Here is a 20588-nt window from a genome sequence, read left to right as displayed (position 1 = left end):
TTTAATAGTTATTTGTCATTGTACATAACATGCAAGACATATAGTATTGTTATATAATAATGCAATATCAATTAATGTGTGTCTGGCCCTCAGATTTAAAAAAATTATATGTGGTCCTCAAATAGAGTGAATTTGGCCATCATTTTTAATGGCAGTGCAAGATTAGCGAGTTCATTTTATCGAACGTCAATACAATTTTAACGGAAATACTGAAGAAAACTTAATATAAATTCAATGATATTTCAAAAGCGTTGTAGTTAGGTGTTTTATGGAAATAAAAATACATTAGAGCGGTTTTGTTTAAAGAATGTTGCGTCCGTGTTTCGGATATTTAATTCAAAAAATCATTACGGATTATTAAAGAATTGATGAGTCCGTGGAACTGTAATTGGCGGTCAAGTTAAACAAATGGCCATTTCCACCCGAAAAAATCAACTCGAGTCTTTCAGATAAACTGTGAGTCAATCAAAGAAGCAATATGAAGGTACATGTTTTTGTATTCTAGTATATTATCGCGAACTGAACTTGCGAATTTTTTCGTTCCCTGACATTTAGTAGGGACTCGAAAAATTCGCGGTTTCATCGACTTCTAGGATAGACTCCACGATCTTCTATGTTCTTGTATAAATTACATCTGCTCATTGGCTACTGGCCTGTGACACCTGTCAACTTAAATACTAGTATTGCTTTTGTTGATGGTTTCTCATTGACTTGGATTCCTTCAGGAAACTGTAGTCCAATCACTGAAGAAGCATGAAGGTAAACTAGTTTGGATTCTAGCAGAACACGAGGTGAATCCGCGAATGGCAGTGGCAGTGCACGCCGGGAGAGAAAGGCGCGCTCTCTCCGCACGGTGGTGCAACGCCGCGCCGCGTATAAGAGGCGCGCGCGCCTGGCCGGCCGCACTCCCAGCCCAGCGCCCGTGCGAGCAGCAGCCTCCCCGAGCACGACGCGAGCGCCAGCATGCGAGTTGTAGCGGTAAGTGCGCTGGCCGTCTGTCGTCAGCGCGAGCAGCCTCCTGCGAGTCCACGTCCGCCGTGACACACGCTTCAAACTGTTTTATTGGAAACAAAACAAAAACCTTCAGAATGGTTTTTATTGCGCTGCTTGCGAATGCGATCTTTATCCGCACTTAGACTACAGGGTCAGCTTCCGTTCGTGTGGTCATTAACGTTTGAATTGGCAGATTTGGCCGCACTGCTCAAAGAGTAGAGATGGCAATTAAAAGAAACCATTTTGGAATCCAAAGTTTTTGTGTCATATCATTTCCTTTTGTTTGTAATTGGAAACTTGAATTCGTTCAGACATACACTGAGGAAAAACGTAGTGTAGTGGGAACTTAATTTATTTTATTACTCTGCCCCAACCCATATAGACTGTTAAAATAGAAGACTGTTTCAGCCATCTAAGAGGGCGATCAACACGACATGCCGATACGTCAGGCACACCATCATTTCCAATGTTTAATGATAGGTATCAAACTGAAGAATAGTTTGATCCCCAGTCATCACCACAGCGAGGCGATCCTGCGTTTGTGGTCCATTGCCTTCTGCAGTAGGAAAGGTTGAAGGAATAACATAAATCCCGGCCTTGAACCCAGGAAGGGAACTTTACATGAATGAAAAATCCCCGAGTCGGTCGGGAACTGAACTAAGACCTTCAGCTATTCACTGTGGTCAGGCCGGACACGAGGTCATTGGAGACGGACAGTTATTATAGAAGTCAGAGGAATTAGGGAATAAATCGACCAAGGCCAGGGGTTACGCATGGTGGGGTATAATATCTCCCCCCTCCTCTAAGGGCAAAGTGGTTCTATAGTAGGGCCGCGACGTCTTGGCGGATCGACTCCCTAGAGCTCAGCGACCTTGTAATCGACACGTCCCGCCTTGTCTGCTCCGCAGATAACAACGGCCTGGAAGTCTCCATGCCGTTCCGAAAACATTGGTCGAGAACAATCTCACGTACGGTGCAACACAGCGCAGATCTTAATGATACAAAGATGTGATAATGCTTTACGGTAATTTATTATTTAAAGGTAGTGCACCATTTGCTCGACTGGGCAGCTTAGTTAAATATAGTTAAACATAGCTATACAATTCTTTAAAGTTAAGAACTAAATTTGTAATTGTGGGTTGCTGTAGGAAACACAATTAATTAAGACTTGCATGTAACTCCCTCGCTGATGCTTACTTTTCCATTTGGTTTGGCTGAAATGTGAAGACGATCGACATGACACTTTCACGCACTTCAAGAACCTTACCACTTTTATGCACACGGGTTGGTATTTTTTCCATAACAGCACTCTGAAAGAACCATTTTAGTCATTTCGAGGGGTCCGAAAACCATATTTATAACAAACCATCCTCGCGTATTTTATAGTCTCCTGTTGTTGTGCTTGCTTTATAAACAAGAGAGGCTCCGGGAAGGAAGCCCTGCCTAGAACCAACGCTTAAAACTATCAGTCTGTGCGCTGCATTTCCTGTTGCCATTACCTACACCTTCAGCGTCACCTTTCTTTTGCCAACATTTCTGAAAGGTTAAATTAGTGTCAACCCAGGATTCATCCATGTCAAATATATTCTTTCCAGCCTCCCTGCACTGTTTCATCTGAGTCAGCTACCGTTATCGCCAAGCAACAACGTCAGATCTTTCGAGAAGAAGCATTCGCTTATTTTGGCTTCTTCTCCACACAAAACCCATTTCTTTGAGTATTTTACGCAGCGATGTCTTTCCCTAACTCCATCCGATTTTTTCTTTCAAAACTGGCAGTAGTTTCCTTGTCGTTTTTTTACTGCATAAAATTCGTGGCTAGTGTCTCTGATCACTCTTCTATCAAAGTCATCAACTGACAACAAACGTTTCCCAGTTTTTTTTTGGCTTGAAATGAATAATTAAACATGAGAGGCTGTTTAACGGTCAAATAAAGGAGTGATATATATATATGTAAATATAAACATATAAATTGTAAATAAATAATGTATTAATATAATATACATTAATATATATCATAAAATCATATATATTATAAAATATATAATGCAATATATAATGTATATAATGTAATATAATATCATGTAATATACCAAATACAATATAATGTGTAGCAATATCGGCTACACTTGTAGATAAAAAATATTCTAACAAGTGGTGCAGAAAGTTGGGAAAATTGCCAAATGCAAAACAAACAAACCGCGGGTGAAATTACGGGGAATGCATTGAAAAACTTATAATGTTGTTGTTTGTTTTTTATTTGTCGTCTCTCTGTTGTGTTTTCGGATGCGCGAAACTGATCTTTGGCTTATACCTGTGTATCGCGCAGCTCTTTCGGTTGCATTTGTTAGAGGTACTAGCAGACATTTGTTGGCAGCTTCTTCATCACAACACTGGATTACACTACTTATAATTTCCCTCTCCCCACTATGTATTACTTTATTGTATCTTGAACGTCCTGCGTCGGGCTCCATTATTCACTTCAGACTGAGAGCGTGGCGCCTGATGTTTTTGCTATGAACCGCATAGCGGCTGATGTGCGCGCGCAGCTGCTTCCCCTCTCATTTACTCTTCCCCGCTTCCCCGCAAAACGACACGCCAAGACGTCGCGGCCCTACAGTACCTCCCTCCCCCCCTCCCCCCGCGAAAGAGAATTTCACGTACGCTATTGACCATGGCTATTTAAACGACTTCGATATTGGACCGGTGGCTGTGTCGCCCGCCCTGGGAGGCTCCGAGCCAATGATAAACAAAAGGAAGGGTCAATCACGCATAACCTCTTCGACACGCTTCTTTGTCAGTGGCCAATGATCGAACGATAATTTTTCTTTGCCATGCAAAGGACTGTGGAGTCCATCCGAGATCCCATTAAGCACTGCGCGTTTCAAGTTGGCAGCGACTGGAAAAATCCGATGACCAGTGACCTCCAAGGTTAACTCCAGGACTCTCTGCACTATCGAAGGGATTTGCCCCGATCGCTGGTCCGCTGACTTGCCCTATCTCGTAGCTGATTTGCCTGTGGATCGGTACTTCTTTGGTTGAGGGCTAGTCATACACTCCGAGTCCAAGACAGACGGCAGAAATATGATAAAAGTAAAGCCTGTCGTGAAACTATTGCGCGGATCTTCTTTGCGCCTGCTCACCAATCACAGGAGCAAACAGAAAAAGCGTTAGTGTTCCGAGTAATTTCTTTGCACGTAGCACGAAACGCTTTCATGTAATGTCTCTACACACCAAAAACAATGCCATTTTGAAGATTCTTTTGGTTACAAGTTAAACTGAAAATATATGAAGTTTTGCATTAAGACAATAACTGAGCGGGAGTTATTTTGACTATCAAACAATAAAACCAGTTATCGGTTAAGTAAAAGAATCGCATATAGCCCACTAAAAGTTTCAAAATGTTTCTATCAAAATGAATTCTTAGGTATTTGTATTAATTTGAAATCTTTTGGGTTTTTTGTTTACTCGTTTTTACCTCTCGTTTGTGAAATTTTTTTCATTAACAAGCTCATTAACAACATATTATGGTTATTTTAAAGGTTTTCTTCTTTTTTCCTAGCAATAAATTACAAAATACCAAACCACGAATTCTCCATGTTGGTAAAACCTGTAAATTAGGAATGGGTGCGTGTGTTATCAGGGTATTTTAAACTTAGAAACTTCGCGTGGTGATTCAGTAAAACATTGTGAATAGTAGATATGGTGGTGCTTGGATTAAGCGACATTTCGACAATGACAATGAGTTGCGGTAGAGTACTCGCTGCGCTCAGCACTGCCTCGTCGCTGGTGGAGCCTGGGTGCTGCCTCCGTACGAGACTGGACCTGGGTGGGACCCCCGGCGCGAACATCTACATGGGTTTCCTGTCGCAAGTGCACGCAAGTGCCTTAAGGGTGTGTGCCTCGTCCCCGGTCATTGTTTTATTTTACGTATACCACGGTTAAACTTGCGGATTTTTTGAGTGGCCAAACTTCAACAAAATGAAAACAAATACATATATATAGTGAATATTTTTGCATACATAGCTGGCAAATTTGGATGTTTAACATTTTTTTTGCAGTGTGGAAAAGGAGGTATCAAATGAAATAAATATATGAAAAAACTTTTCTGTTTAAGGGCAATGCTAGTGGCTACTGTGTAGTATGGTTTAAAATTCCTTCAATTAATTATCATAAATATTGTGATGATTATTTAAAAGTTCATGTAAAATTAACTAATTTTTTATGAATAAATTAAACTATATCACATAACAGCCAGTAAAATTTACCTTAAAACTAAAAAGTTCCAGTTATATATTCTATTGCATTCTCCTTATCCATACTGAGCAAAAACGTTAAAACTGCAACTTTTCCAGCAAATTGTGCAATATATATATACATATATGTACAAATATATATACATTTTATGATAGTTCACCCAAAGGAAAGTCGGCAAGTTTAACAGCGTGGAACTTAAATATAAAATAATTACCTCGAACGGGACACACATTTTGGCCCTCGGCTACCCGAGCACACACACAGAGTGCAGAGCTTAAGAAAAAACCACACGATATGAAAACTTCTTCCGCTACCAGAGTGTGTCTGTTTACGAAAAGCATTTAAGAACGTTCTAAGGTTGGAGGGGTGGTTCTGTTTCCGTGTTTCGTTTATAAACTGTGTTTTAAGGAGAGTTACAATGGCTAAATGCATGTTTTCAAAATTATTTTTTTACATAAAACCCCCGGTAAAGATTCTTCAAAGCATCCAAGGGCCTTGCATACACCTTTATCTTCATTTATCTGCCATATAATAGAATGATTACCGCTCACATCGTATAGTTGCCCTATACTCGTCGAGAAGACTGCGTGCCAGTCCCGAGAATTGCGTTAAGGGGCGATACCTCGCTAGAAACACCAGCGAGCGTCGCACTTATCGCTCCGCCTCTCTAACACAGATACACCCATGGCTAGGCGGGCCTCTAAATATATAGTCCATGTCCGAATCACATCCCGGTGTCAGTTGCTTTTGTTGTTATGAGTTAGTGTATATTATGTTCCCATTTTCATGAAAATTAAAGGCCCCCCCCCCTTTTCCCCAAATAAAAGAGAACAAACATTCAATTTGACTCCAACGAATCTATTTTGATCCTGCAGTCACTACGAATTTTCGCGGTTTGAATTACGTTTGTGTTGTACTTTAAAGAAACTTTATTTTCGAATGTCATCTTTATGAAATGCAAGTATTTCTCTTTTTTTTTCTTCTAATTTCTGTTCAAATTTTGATTTTTAACTAGTTTTAAACTGAACTAGATTCAAAATTTAATGTAGGATAATAATTCGCAAATCAATGTTATATTTTTGTAGCTGACGAAAGTATGACTATTAGTTCAAGCTATACGAAAACACAAAAGCATAAGTATGAATGAATTGTCATCAAGAATGCATTTCATACTCAATTTAACACGTTTAGTGCACAATTTAGTAAACACGAAATTTAATTGTAGATAAAGAAAAAAATTTCGCATTCAATCATTTCACCAAAATATAAATTCACTTTTTCGTCAGATTTTTCTATTCACTTTCATTTAAATAACAACAGGCTGTTCAACCGAGGCTTATATGAAACCTTATCTGCGGCAGAAGGATAATCATTGATCAAATAATAATTCAAGTAGAATTTTTTTGAAGTATTAATTTAATTGTAAAAATATTTTAACCACAGATATATTTATATTTATATATATTAGAAATTTGCAGTGTGAAATGTTTTCTGTTGATGTTAAGATTTATATTAAGTATTATAAGTATAGTTGGTATTCACTGCAAAACATTTGACAAGGAAGGTATTTTCGGTTCGTAGGCTACAGCTTGATAAGTATAGTGAGTGTCTCGTTACTTTTCTCAAAATTAGTACCTATGATGTATATTTTTATGTCAATAGTGTTTTAAGCATTCTATCAGTGTTCATAAACAAACATCAAGCGATGCTTTGAAAGTGACAATTGGGGAAATGGGCAACACAGGTAGCAAATTAATTTTTTTTTATAATTATCAATTTTAATACAAATTACATGAGTCAGAAATCAGTCGAGTTAAGCTTTCATTCTATTTTCGTTGTTCTTCTTTTGCATATAGGCAATGTGTGGTATAGCCACTTCGACGTTCAACTCAATATAGGTGCACAAATAACTTAAAATACCTAGTGACAGTTTGTCAGCCTGTATTTTTTTAACTGTTCCTTTGATGTCGAGTGGCTGATGCATTACCAGTGTGCTTCGAATTACAGCGGCAATGATAAAATCTATTTGGACATGCCGCTTAATTCGATTACATTCAATTACCAAACAGTCAGGATTATTACTTGGATTCGTGTTCACCTCCAGGCAATAAAATCACTCTCTGGTACCGTTATTAACAATTGAGTTTAAAAAAAGTTTAACCTGCTTTTCACTTACAGAGTGAATCTGAATTCGACCAAAAAACTTCGGATGCAGGTTCATCACGACAAAAATAGTTGGAAACCTCTATACGACTTATACGTCTTTGAAGTTGGGGCTAAACATCGATTTGTTTTAAATATAGAGGAAGTATTCAATATTGAACACCGAGCGCCTGGATTATGTTAAATGAACGAAGTTCTACAATCACAGTGAACTTATTTTCCACATATTTTTGTTTTATGTAACTACACCAAATTATTACAATTAAAAATAATGCTACAGCAACGAAATTCGCCGTAGTTATATAACTTTGTTCAATAACACATAATTCAGACCTCAGTGTCCTGTTTTAAATAATTTCTGTAATATTTATCATAAAAATCTTATTCAGCTACAACTACACAAACTTTAAAATCACTTTATGCCCTAAGTGTTAAAGAGGTTTTCACCTTATTTTGTCGTGAATAACCTGCAGCCGAAGTGGATTCAGTGGAATCTGCTGATGGGAAAAATTCTGATTGCTCCAACCACAGGTTTGACTGAACTCACAAGCCATGCAACCTACGACAATAGCCGCGAAAGCCTGCGATCCTTAGACACAGGTTAACAATTGGTCCAGGGTCTCCCGTGGGCTTGTCGAATAAAATGTGTTGCCATCAAAGCTGAAGCATACACTCATGCGTGTCTCAAGTGTTCTATTTACCACTGAATAAATGTACGAATTTTATTCGAACTGAATTGAAGGTTTAATTTTTCATATCATCCAAGGTCAAGAAAGGTTCCACTGAAAATTTATTAAATAATACAACACATGTCTTATTTAGAATTTTTTCATTGTTTGATTGCCTAAGCCTGAAGTTATTTTTGCGCGTGGGGGGGGGGGAGGTACGCAGGTAAACGCTAAGGGTGATTCTCACGTGTAGGCCTAGAGTCTCATTGTCTTTACGCGCAAGAGAGTTGGCAGACGTGTAGTCGCTTCGTAGCGATGCTTGCATCGGCAGTACTTTAGGGAGCTGTCCTACAACTTTACAGTTGGGACGAGTGTGGCGGAGTTCATTTGCCCCTGTGTGCCTTCATAAAATTTTCATTGAATTGTTCAAAAAACAGCAATGTAAAAATTAAAATTTCCCCTAATTTTACTAAATAGCTGTGCAGGAGGCACGCGAAATGTGTCGATCGTTAGCGTCCGGCCAACTCCGAAATTTCCCCTGATAGACCTCAGCAAAGCGGGAATTCAGGAGATGTACGCCAGTCACCAGTCACTGGCTGGAAGTGACGGTATCGCAGTCAGCTCCCCCGAGGCCTCTCTAGCGCAGGCGCTCACTCACAACGCCCGCGAAAGCCTGCGAACTTACAGCAGGTGTAATTAAGGCGCTCCTCTCGCCGCTTCCCGCCACGCTGTCTCGGTTCAAGGTCGCCGCTTTCTCTCGTTAGAGAGCAGCACTGCGGCCGCAGTTAGCACCGACCAACTCTTCTTCCGGACCATCCTTATCGTTTCGTATCGAACCTGCCTGCTTAATGCTTGCAAGAATTTAACCCCGCGTGAATGTGTCCATGCAGGTTTAACCTGTCCCCAACTTAACAACTTAGAGTCGAGATTTAAGATAGGGAAGTTACTCATGGAAACAATTGCTGCCATGGCTAAACAATCCCCAAACAAGCACATGATGACTGCTAGATTTTCCTGCATGGTTGAAACCCAGCATGATTAGGCGTATAGACTACCTTAATCCAAAACTGTCCCAAACAATTACGCAAAATATTTGTTAGATTAGGAAAACAAATAATTTTCCCGAGGAAAGGGAGTTTTCAATCGGCCAAACAGTCATTTAACTGACATGTGACAGCGTGCGTTTGTTTGCATGCGCGATGTGACCTCAGAAACTTATCGACCGATTTGAAAAAGAAAAAAAAATCTTTTACCGTTAGGAAACTAGTCAGAGATACAACATATTACTAAAATTTCACTTAAAAAATCAATGGTAGCACAGTGAATGGGTCAGTAGAAAATATTTAATAGGTTATTTATTTACGAAACTAAAAATTAGGGGCATGTATTTTTCACAAAAAAATATATATTCGCTCATTAGACTGCGCTAGCGATTGTTTTCATGTGATTGGCGGCCGTCTGTAAGAAAAGCCGTTACCCTGTTTGACCGTGACATGCAGGACGCGTTTGCTTCCTCACTGGATGGCTGTGATTGGTGTGCTGACAGTAGACATGTACCGGTAAAAAACTCAGCCAACCACGGAACACAGACAATTCTATAAAGTTTTAACACACAGCTGGGCTGGAAATCTTTCCGCGAAGAATTCATGGGCCAACTATTAATTATTATTAAATAATATAATTTATACTTAAATCTAAGGGCGTAGATATCTGGACCGCCTGTTATTTAAAATTTCTTCACTGGGTAGGGTTGAGACTTATGAGCCTTTAAAAAGAAATATTTTATGTTCTTCTCTTTATATTCTCTGATAAACAATTGCGAAAACATAGACTGCTCAGCTCTCTTTACCTAGAAAACATAACTGATGCGATAACTGAGTTATTTTATTTTTTCAAAATAACGTAAAAGCACCCTATACACTGAAAACTTGTGTTGGACTATCCCTTGGGCTGCAGATTCCTTACTGCCCTCTTCTCACTTCTCTCCAAGTGACTCCTGGTGTTTTGCACCCCCACTTGAATTTACTTTACACACCTACCAGTGCTGCTAAAACCTACGTTCAATTTACTTTTTACATTTCAAAATTTTGTTTTTAAAATTTGATTCTTTCTCGATTGATGTGAGCAAAGCATTGGCGAAAAAAACATTGGCGATAAAACTGGTAAAGGAAAATGGCAAGGTTGTATGTAGGACAGTAATGAACTTGACGACTTAGATGAAAGTACATTAATTAATTTTAATAGGCTCTGAACTTCCTCGTAACAGCCTCGCTCATCATAACTTCACGAGGAAAACATCCTACTTTCTCGTCACTACATGAACGTGACGTCGATCACAGCCACTGAAGACTTCAGTCAGTTTAATGCTTGCTTGAATAAGATCTCCACTGACGTGTTGTTTCGAAAACCATGTAGGATTCAAAACAAAAAAAATTGACAAATAGCAATAAACATAATTATTTTTTGCCAACCAAGTAAATCAAAACAAAACGAAATTTTAATATAAATATAATATATTTTCCGAAAATTACTTATTTGAAATAACTGAGTATGCAAACAATATGGCAACGAGACACGTGTCCATTTCTCTTAATTGTTTTTTCCACAAAATTCACAACACTAACACCCCGTACGCCATTTAGCAAAAGTTTTGGATTGTGGCAAAAAATATATACCTACACATATTTAAAGCGAATAATTTTTAACGTAACAGTTTGCGCTCGTCTGAAATTTGTTTTTTAAATCCCAACATTTGCAACAATAGTTACTTGGGGCGTACACTGTAATGTTTTTTTTTTAATGGAACAGAAATATAAATGTCAAATTACAGGTAGTTGTAAGTTGTACATTTACATTAAAACAACTCTATCACTGAAAAAAGTGTTCGCAGTAATACTGGGTTAGGATTCTTACTCGGGAATTTAAGATTTGTGTTGTTTCAGTATCGCCAGTAGTTATTTGTAAACCGTTCCCTGAATAGCTTTCGTAGTAATAACTGGGCACATAATAAACACAATACAACTAAATATCGTGAAACATTTGAATATTCTATTATCTTTTTCACGTTTTAAAAATAAATCTTCGAAATTCTTAATTGTAAAGTATCAATTTTATGTTAATTTATTTTTAATGCGCTAGCCACAGCAAATCAAACACTTTATGTATGAAACTAAAACAGACAATGTTCTTCGAAAGATTCTTGCAATGGGAAAAGTTGAGTTAAAACAATTTCAGGGACACGGCTATGGCTGGTTTACCCTGGATTGCATGAAAAATGAACGTCAAGAATAGACCAGAACGTTGAATGAATAGGCACACAGAGAACAAGCCAAAATCCACTGATCTCAAATATTAAATGCCTAGAAAGCAAAGAAAATTTGTGGAAGGAATTTAACTAGAGAATAAATTAAAATTAATTAATTACAGCACAGACGGACACAGTGGCCTAACAACAGCAGGACAGTAGCAACAAGAACAGTAAATACAGACAAGCAACAACTATTGGCAATACAGAGACAAACAGACGAACCCAGAGAGTAAACTAAACAGTTATTTGGAAAACACAACGACGACAGCACAAAGTAACACATTAATTCCCTACATAAAGACAGTGGCGACGTTTCGGGAACTTGCATCTGCTTCCTATCGTCAAGCACAAGCAGATTGATCTGATCAGTCTGCTTGTGACTAGACATACATTGTAGACCAGCAATGGTGCATGTTCATGAAATTGTTTCAAAATAAGACATACAATTTAATACACTTTTTCATAACCTTACAAATATGCCAGCTACATTCGCCATGACACACGTTTTCGACAGTTCTATTCTATGCCGTTTAAAATTCTTACTTCAATGCTTGTGCACACGGTGTGTACAATAATTAGTTTGAAAATAATTCAAATTAATCTAAACACTTGCAAACTTTAGCTAAGTGTGGGACTGTAGGAATCAAATTTCAGTATCAACAACACGTATTGACTTTTAACGTAGTGACTGTTATCTTGTGGGTTTTGTTGGTACCATACAACTGCTCCTGCAACACACGGACAACTTTAAAACTATGTTTTATGATGCCACTTGTAGACATCTGCTAAATTTGCGTTATTATTGAAGCCACACGAGACTGAAAACCAATTAAAACATTTGAACGCCGTTCTCATTGGACTACGGTTAGTTCGACACGCCCTGAAGGACAAGAAACCAATGGAAGCATTACAAGATTCATGTGACTCAATCGCACGCTATTCGGACAGATAATATGACGTCTTATTTGTGTACAAGTGAATAGAGTTCGGCTTGCTGCCAGGAAATATGTGAAGCGAACTATGTAGATCTCTGTAGAGCGTCTCACTCTAGGGTGGTATTCCAAGACGGATCGGGTAAAGTAGCGAAAAAGTATTTTCTTGTTGGGACACAATCGTAAACTAATTCACGGGCCGTATTCCAGAACGTGTCCAAACCGAATCCCAGTAGGGAATCAAATTGGCAACCGTTTCAATAAACGGTTCCCTGCGCGAGGCTAGAAACTGGTTTCAACGCATTCTAGCAGACGTTTCGCAACCATCGAAACAATATTTACGGCAAAAATACTATAGATAGCAGAACCATATCATAAAAATAGAACCGCTTTTCTAATTTTCTGAAGTACTTTTTATGTTGCGATTATTTCTTGTTAAACCCATTAAAGTGTACCAAATGTTTTCCAGGATAGTTTCGCTAACATTAAATTTTATTTGGCACGCCAAAACGCTTGGTACGTCCCTGGATGATCACAAAAGTGAATCAACGACAAAGTGAGCTCAGCGCAGACGCGGAATTAGGGCAACAGATCGGCAACGTATAGGACACCAATATCCGTTCTATAAAACTAAGGGACTGGCCGTGTCCTATAATGCACTAGGAATACGGTCAGGGTACATTTGTAGAATATTCAACACCTAAACCCTTATTATTCTGTCTTGGATTACCGGCCTTAGTTTGCGGTTCACGGAAGGTAAGTGGCGAGCACTGTTGCCCTCGGCGACAGATATTAGTTGCGTTCGTTTTAATTTTGTTAATCAATATTTTTTTCTTATATTTTTAAGAATATAAATCAGTGTCTTGACTGTATCATAGCAGTTGCAGTAATTTTAACACAATAATTCTTTTTAAACGCCAAATAATAACTATTTCAAACGTGAAACTCTTTGTATAGGCCTGTCACTCTTAATATCAGGCATTTCTTTAAGTAATGCTCGAACAGAACCAAAATGTTAATATTTATTTGTAAAATAAATTGACAAAGGCATTTGGAACCAAGATGCCAACTTTCAATTATGTTTCCTTAGAAATAAAAATTATACTTAGCTTTTGACTAAACACAATAAGAAGATGCAATATTTCCTAAACTGTCCCTTAAAATTTCTCTTTACAGCATACATTTACTAAGACATTTTTCATAAATGTTTTAATGACTTTACAGAGAAATAATTTTTCTAAAACACTATAAAGTTGTTTTCCAAAATATTAGTTCTGTACGGGCGAAATCTGGCTACTGTGCAAACCCAAACAGGAAAGCGCTAGTGAGAAAAATCGTGTGTTAGAAAGAGAGAGTGGATGTCCATTAAACTACACGCTGCAAACTACACGCTATAGTTACGTGTACGGATCATTCTTAAGAAGGCAGTATATGTAAGTGCCGTTGTTAAGGCTCGTTCTCAAACGGGATGCTGATTTTTTTTGTCATTACTTTATTTAAGGGCTATTTGTAAAATTTGAAATCAATGCCTCCCTTCTGTTTGTTAATCTACCACAAAAATTTTGAAGTGATAGTCAAAAATCAAGGGTGTATAAATGCGCGCAAGTCAACGTAATTATCATCACTTGCGCGCCTTTTTACACCCGTGATATAACACTATGTAAATATCTGTTGAAATGTTTGTGGCAGAACACCAAATGCAAGGGAGGCATCGAGTTAAAATTTTATACATAGCCCTTAAATAAATGTAAAAAAAAAAACTAAAACTTCGTCATGGCGTGTGTTCCCAGTTCCTTTCTCTGCTCATTTCTCTCGGTGTTTCGGTAAGGCGAGCGAAACGGAGCTGAAAGTTGTGCCGGATGTCACGTGTGTCGTGGCGTGCACGAGTCGTGCGGCCAGGGGGAGGGGGAGTGGTGGGGCGAGATACGCGATAAGTCGCTCTGGAACGTCGCCAGAGCGCGACTGCCAGGCCGTCGGGACCACAGGGGAGAAACCATAATTGCCGAAACTGAGACCTAGGTTTATGAAGTAGTTTTAGGCCCATCCGCTATATATTAGATCTTATCACATATTGCTAACATTACTACAGTGATTGCGAGAAGTAATGCATAAACTATTGTCAGGTGACCAAACCAGTGAAATTAATTCACTTTATTTTGGCAAACACATATTTTGCAGTGTGGCATACTAGTCACTGTAACATCTCCTACTCATTAATATAGAACATGGCGTTTTTGTTACAAAACAGCATTAAGTGTTGTTGCTGAGTTTAAATCACTTTTACTAAGCAATTAGTCGTTGAGTACATAAATTAACATTAGCCTAAAAATTTGTATTCGAATATTTATTTTGAGTTTTTTTTTGCTAGTATTTATGGGCCCACCCAATAGATGTCGCGCAAAACATTATTTCAGTTTCCACTGTAAGAGTCACATGTCTAGTTCTATGGTCGGAAGAATGCGACTTCAGCCGCGCTAGCTGACAATGGTCCATCGACGAGATGGTGGGTGAAAGACACCACGATGCCAGGCGCACACAGAACAAGGCACGACACGACACGACAGGACGCTTAGGTGACGTCCATGTGTTTTCATCAAAACAATGCCCACAGAATCAGACGCGGCACGACGCCACAAAACGGTCGCGATCAGACTCGAGGCAACCACATCGAATAACTGCTCCAACTTCGTCGCGAGCAGACTGTCTGATGGCTGCAGTGTTCTGCGCATGAGCGAGTATAACAAATTTGTAATCAAAGGCATGCCTTATTTACTCTATGGTAGGGTGTTTACAGCTGACTAGTTAAAATTTTATTTCATTGTTACTTTAATTTAATTAAGTATTCACTTGATAAGTATTTGAATTGATTTTTTTCTCAGTATGGGGTTGGATATTGATGTATTAGTATGTCAAGTACAGGAAAGACGTATATAATATAAGCCATCTTTGAAGGAGTATGACGATAAAAATTTAATTTCAAGAATATACGTAACGGAAATACGGTGTTATGCTGTCGCGCGTTTAGGCGTGGTGTCGCGCCGTGTCGCGTCGCGTCTTATCTGATTCCACGAGTTTCGCGCGTTCGCGGCGACACGCACGCTTACTCGCGCCTCAGAGCAAACAGTTTCAAATAATTGTTAACTTCCCGCACACAGCGAGTTCGTTAGAGACGGCAACACTTCTACAGTGATCAGGGATGTTGGGACAGGAATTGGCCACGGCCACAATTATTTAACGGATTTCTTTCACTCCATGCATGTACGTAAATAAGCCTCTTTAGAGTACTCGTTGATCGACAACAATGTGATGTTCTTTGGCGGGTTACACGTGATTGAATAACCGCTGAGTCTTCTTGTGTACAACTGACTCAGGGACGTCAATGGTTGTCAAGAGCGCTGTAGTCCAATCATCAACGTGACACAGAGGCACATGTGCTTCAAGTCTACTCTGCTACTCTATAAATCCGTGAGCTGATAATATTTTAATCTGTACCAATACAAAAATAATGCAGTAAAGAATAATCCCAGAGTTTGGCTGGAATAATTTCGCATAGTCATTGAAAAATGAAATCTTGATTTTTGTACAAGGATTTGAACCCTGAACCTCCAGAATGCGAGATCATATTTTAATATAGGGACAGGAAAAAAAATTAAATTCGCGAATCCTTAACGCAGGTATTTTTCGCAAAAACATCTGATTTTTCATTATCAGAGGTACGGAAATTTCGCAGATTCAATTGGTCGCAAGCTAGAATGCAAACCTTCGTACTCTAGTACTGTGTTCATGATTGGAACACTTTAATTTGGACACGCCCCTTTACGATCGTGGGTCAAAGATGCCCAGCTAGGAGAAAACGAAGTGTATCAGTTAGTGCCGATCAACAAGTACAAAATATTTTCTCACTAAGAAATCAACAAATAAAAATTAAAGCATTGGTAGGGTAAAATGAGGCTTTGAAATTAGACTTATTAGACTGCACTGAGGTATGCCCATGACAGCGGTTTCTTCCATGTGATCGGAAGCCGTCTGCCAGAGAAGGCATTGCCTAGGGAGGCCCTTCAGGGCACTCGCTTCCACACTGAACTGCTGGGACTCGTGAGCCGGAGGCGACATGTGCCTGGAAGAAGCTCAACCATTCAAGAAACGCAGACGATGCTACACTGTTCGAACACAGCTACTTTCCAAATATTTCATTGGCCATACGTTTAAAGGTTTTCACTTTGAATATACGACGAACACTGGTTACAATTTTCTAGTGATGTTCGTAAATTTACGGCTATCGTCAAAAAAGAATAGAATATTAAATTGTTCTAACTTTAAAAATAAATTCTCAAACATTATCTCACAGTAGTAACAACACCTGAAAAAAAATCATACAATTGATAAAACATTCTTCTTGTTTCCACGAGCAGGATCACCTTGTTTACAAAGGAAAACAGAACTTGGAATCCGGAACCTTTCTTCGACGATGCAGTCATATGTAACTACGAAAAAAACTTTAGTTTATTTGATGTGCTTTCTTAGTTGAAAAATACATAAAATTAATGTAATTTCTAACAGTTTAGAAACGAAAATTAATCGCGGAAATTATTTGCGCCGAGATGTCCTTCAATGCACTGTAACTTTGTCTTACTCTTGCAATAGGAAAAATAATTTAACCAATCTTTGTTATTTCATGAAAAATTACGAACTTCACGTATTTGCAGTGTGTGTTTACTTATCGGCTGATCAGACCCAATTACAAATGTTGCAAAAATGGAAACAGTGTGACGAAGCGAATCAAGCGGTGAATATTTCCAATGACAAGGCACTATGTATAACAAGGCCCATAGCAATTTATGTTAATCCCCTAAATAAATATGGCATAGGAATTAAATTTCTGCCGTTCTTAATTTTGTTGGAAAGTGCTGTATTACTGTTTCTAAAGACATGAAATTATGGCACATTATTAAGAATTATCTCGCTGATACAGTTGTTTGTTTAGTGCAACAGTCACCATATGACAACATTGTTATGTAGTTCTTTTATGTGTTTTTAAAGTTTTTATGATTTTATATTGAAGGATTTTAATACATCCGTCGTTTATGCCTGCAGAATTAATGTGAGACGGATCGTCTAGTGACTTACAAACTAAGAGCGCACGCGGAATTTCATTTCGAGGGATAGCTTGGTAACCACACTTTTCCCACTTTTTGCATTCAAAATGTTACCTTTGTTGGTGTAAATAATGCTTTTTTAGGATTTCAGGAGAGAAAAAAGGTGGGGGGGCCTGTGATATATAAAATATTTCTCCCCGGAATGAGTACACACCTGTTACAAACTAATCTAACAATTCCGGTAGTAGGTGACAGGAATGTCCTCCATCCGTAGGAAAGCAACCCACGCACAGCAGACTCCGAAAAGAAAATTACCCATGCTATAATATATTTCTTTCTGTAAATGGAACATAAATATACATGTAAGATTAGATTTATTTATTTACATTTGTACATTTATATGAAAACAACTACCTATATCACTACAAAATAGTGTTCACGGTAATACTGGTATGGGATTATTATCTGGGAATTTATGCTGTAAGTTATCCCTGTACCTCCAATATATATATATATATATATATATATATATATATAGGTATATATAGATATATATATATATACTTATATATATTTGTAAACAGTTATAGCAACTCAGAATTAACTGCATACATTCATAATCATAATGAAACAAATGAGGTCCAAGTATTTAATATTCTATGATATTATCCATGGTTTAAATAATTATGTTTCAATGAATCATAAATCAATATACAAAATTATGTGCCAATTTTTATAAGAAATACTCAGTATTATCTCGAAAAACGTACTACATATATGGAAAAATAACCATAGCCATATACTGTAAAAAGGTTAAAACATATTTCTTGTAGTATTACAAAACACTTCTTGGCAACTGGTTTCCAGAGGAATTTTTTGTAAAAGCACAGTAAATGTTTTTCTGTGTAGAGTACTCACCCACCAACTCGGCCACTCAGTGCATGACTAGAATATAAGTTTGAAACGTGTGCAGGTGACGGTGTTGTTGGCGGGAATGTGCCTGGTGGCGGCCAGGCCAGGCAACACCGGCGGCGGCGGGGGCGGGGGCGGCCTCGACACCTACTCTGCGCCGTCGGCGAGTGGCGGTGGAGGCGGCAGCTACGGGGCACCCGCGCCGCAGTACGGCGCCCCCCAGCAGCCGCCCGTCGTGCACAAGCACGTGTACGTGCACGTGCCGCCGCCCGAGCCGGCGCCCTACGGGCCCAAGAAGTCGCCGCCGCCGCCGCCGCCGCCGCAGAAGCACTACAAGATCGTGTTCATCAAGGCGCCGACACCTCCGACGCCGACGGCGCCCGACCTGCCGGTGGCGCCGCGCGACGAGGAGAAGACTCTCATCTACGTGCTCGTGAAGAAGCCCGAGGAGCAGCCGGAGATCGTGATCCCCACTGCGGCGCCCACCAAGCCGTCCAAGCCGGAGGTCTACTTCATCCGCTACAAGACGCAGGTCGGTCGCCCTTCGCGTCCGCGCCGTGTAGAGTAGTGCAGGGTGTCCCTTGCAAAGCCCAGACGAATGAGATCAGTTTTATGGATCCGGGGGGAGGGGGGATGAAATTTTGGGGCTTGGGCACCAAGTTACATTTTAGATCTTGGTGTACGGCATTTGGCTGCAGTAATTTCGTGAACGCGATGGAAGTTAGAGAACGGAAATGTGTAACAGACGGTGCTACTATCTATTTGCAGCATGAGTACCATGAATTTTCTCATTACCGAGGTTAGTGATAAAGATTGAAAAAATACTAAACCCCTGATTTTGACTTGATTTTCGACAAGGAATTTTATTAAAATATTGTCATATTATTATAATTAATTAAACAGTTGATACTAAATGTTTCCCTTTGTCTTTTTCAACTTTTGTTCTCGCCTTACACCACAGATGGCGTGCCGTGGTTGTTAAATATTTCTGTTCCTTGACTTTCGTTGCATCCACGAAATTATTCCCACCGAGAGCAAATATGTTACACATAAAAACCTGTAAACATTGCCGGCTGTCTTATGTTTAGTGCGTGCTAAAGAGCAAGAAAATTTTTAAATATATAATTGTTTATTTTGGTTTCTCGCACGGGGGGAAACTGCATGTTTACGATTACACGATGTCTTGCTGTCGCATCGCTCTGTAGTGATTCCTCCATCAGTCTGCCGGCGAAACATGTTATCTAGCTGTCTTCACCCGCCGTAGCAGAATAGGACCCCAGCGGGTTCACAAGCAGGTAGGAACTGGGCAACAACAGTCGTTCTAACAGTCCAGAGCTTTTTAAGAATCCGAATGCTTGAGTCACGAGTCGGGCACTGAGGACATCCGTCCATAAAGTCAAGGGAAGAATACTGAACCTTCGGCAGACCAAACCTCCAGCCAGCACCAACACACTGTACTTGCCCTTACACCTATCACAGGCCAGCTGCTCCTCCCCAGTTCCACCAGTCCCAACATCATCCAGAACAGCCTGACGCGGTTTATATGGTCCGTGTGTCTGTGTGCGCAGAAGCAGCCCGCGCCGGCCCCCGGCGGCAGCTACGGCGCGCCGGCTCCAGGCGGCAGCTACGGCGCGCCCGCGCCCGCGCCCGGCGGCAGCTACGGCGCGCCCAGCAGCAGCTACGGCGCTCCGGCGGGCGGCTCCGGCGGGCCCTACTGATCCCCGGGCGCCGCGCGCCTTCAAGCCCCCGGCCCCGGTGGCAGCTACGGCGCGTCCAGCAACAGCTACGGCGCGTGGCGGGCAGCTCCGGCGGGCCCTACTGACCCCCGGGCGCCGCGCGCCTTCAAGCCCCCGACCTCGGTGGCAGCTACGGCGCGCCCAGCAGCAGCTACGGCAGGCCCTACTGACCCCCGGGCGCCGCGCGCCTTCTAGCCCCCAGCCTCGACCGCAGAGCAACCCAACACACTGGGAAGGACAGTAGATGAGTTCGGTGATCAGTTTTAAACAAAACAGCACACATTAAATCCGGATAACTGATTCAAACCAGTGAAAATACTATAATTTGTTAATAAATCATCTATTATTAGGTGTTTTTGACTGGTAAATCAACGGACTTCACTAGGAATCCGTGCTTAAGGAAGTGTAAATCACGGAAAAAATCAGTAATAATTTATCTTCTTTAATAAACACTAGGATATCACACATTCAATCGTTAAAGTTTTTTTAATTTTTTTTTGTAATCTAATTTTACTTTTTGTAGCAGT

At 39.9% G+C, this 20588-nt stretch overlaps 2 protein-coding genes across 2 annotated transcripts in view; one reads left to right on the top strand and one right to left on the bottom strand.

Annotated features, from left to right (window-relative positions):
• The first annotated feature begins 920 nt into the window (after window positions 1-920).
• On the top strand, window positions 921-20043 carry LOC134528892 (uncharacterized). The gene is made up of 3 exons (XM_063362559.1): window positions 921-978; window positions 18387-18857; window positions 19894-20043. The coding sequence occupies exons 1-3, from the start codon at window positions 964-966 to the stop codon at window positions 20041-20043; spliced, it is 636 nt and encodes a 211-aa protein (XP_063218629.1). The 5' UTR covers window positions 921-963.
• LOC134529312 (bestrophin-2-like) overlaps window positions 18867-20588 on the bottom strand; it is a 306594-nt gene continuing 304872 nt past the window's right edge. Inside the window, exon 11 of the mRNA XM_063363243.1 lies at window positions 18867-18905. The gene's annotated coding sequence lies outside the window, so the exon portion shown is untranslated. The remainder of the gene's footprint in view (window positions 18906-20588) is intronic.

Source organism: Bacillus rossius, chromosome 2 (assembly GCF_032445375.1).
Source record: "Bacillus rossius redtenbacheri isolate Brsri chromosome 2, Brsri_v3, whole genome shotgun sequence".
Taxonomy (NCBI): Eukaryota; Metazoa; Arthropoda; class Insecta; order Phasmatodea; family Bacillidae; genus Bacillus; species Bacillus rossius.
The sequence above is the reverse complement of the archived record's forward strand: the minus strand, read 5'-3'. Positions and strand labels throughout refer to the sequence as shown.

Coding starts and splice junctions, on each gene's coding strand:
- LOC134528892 (XM_063362559.1), top strand. Junction 18,858..19,893: donor TCATCCGCTACAAGACGCAG/GTCGGTCGCCCT, acceptor CTGTGTGCGCAG/AAGCAGCCCGCGCCGGCCCC.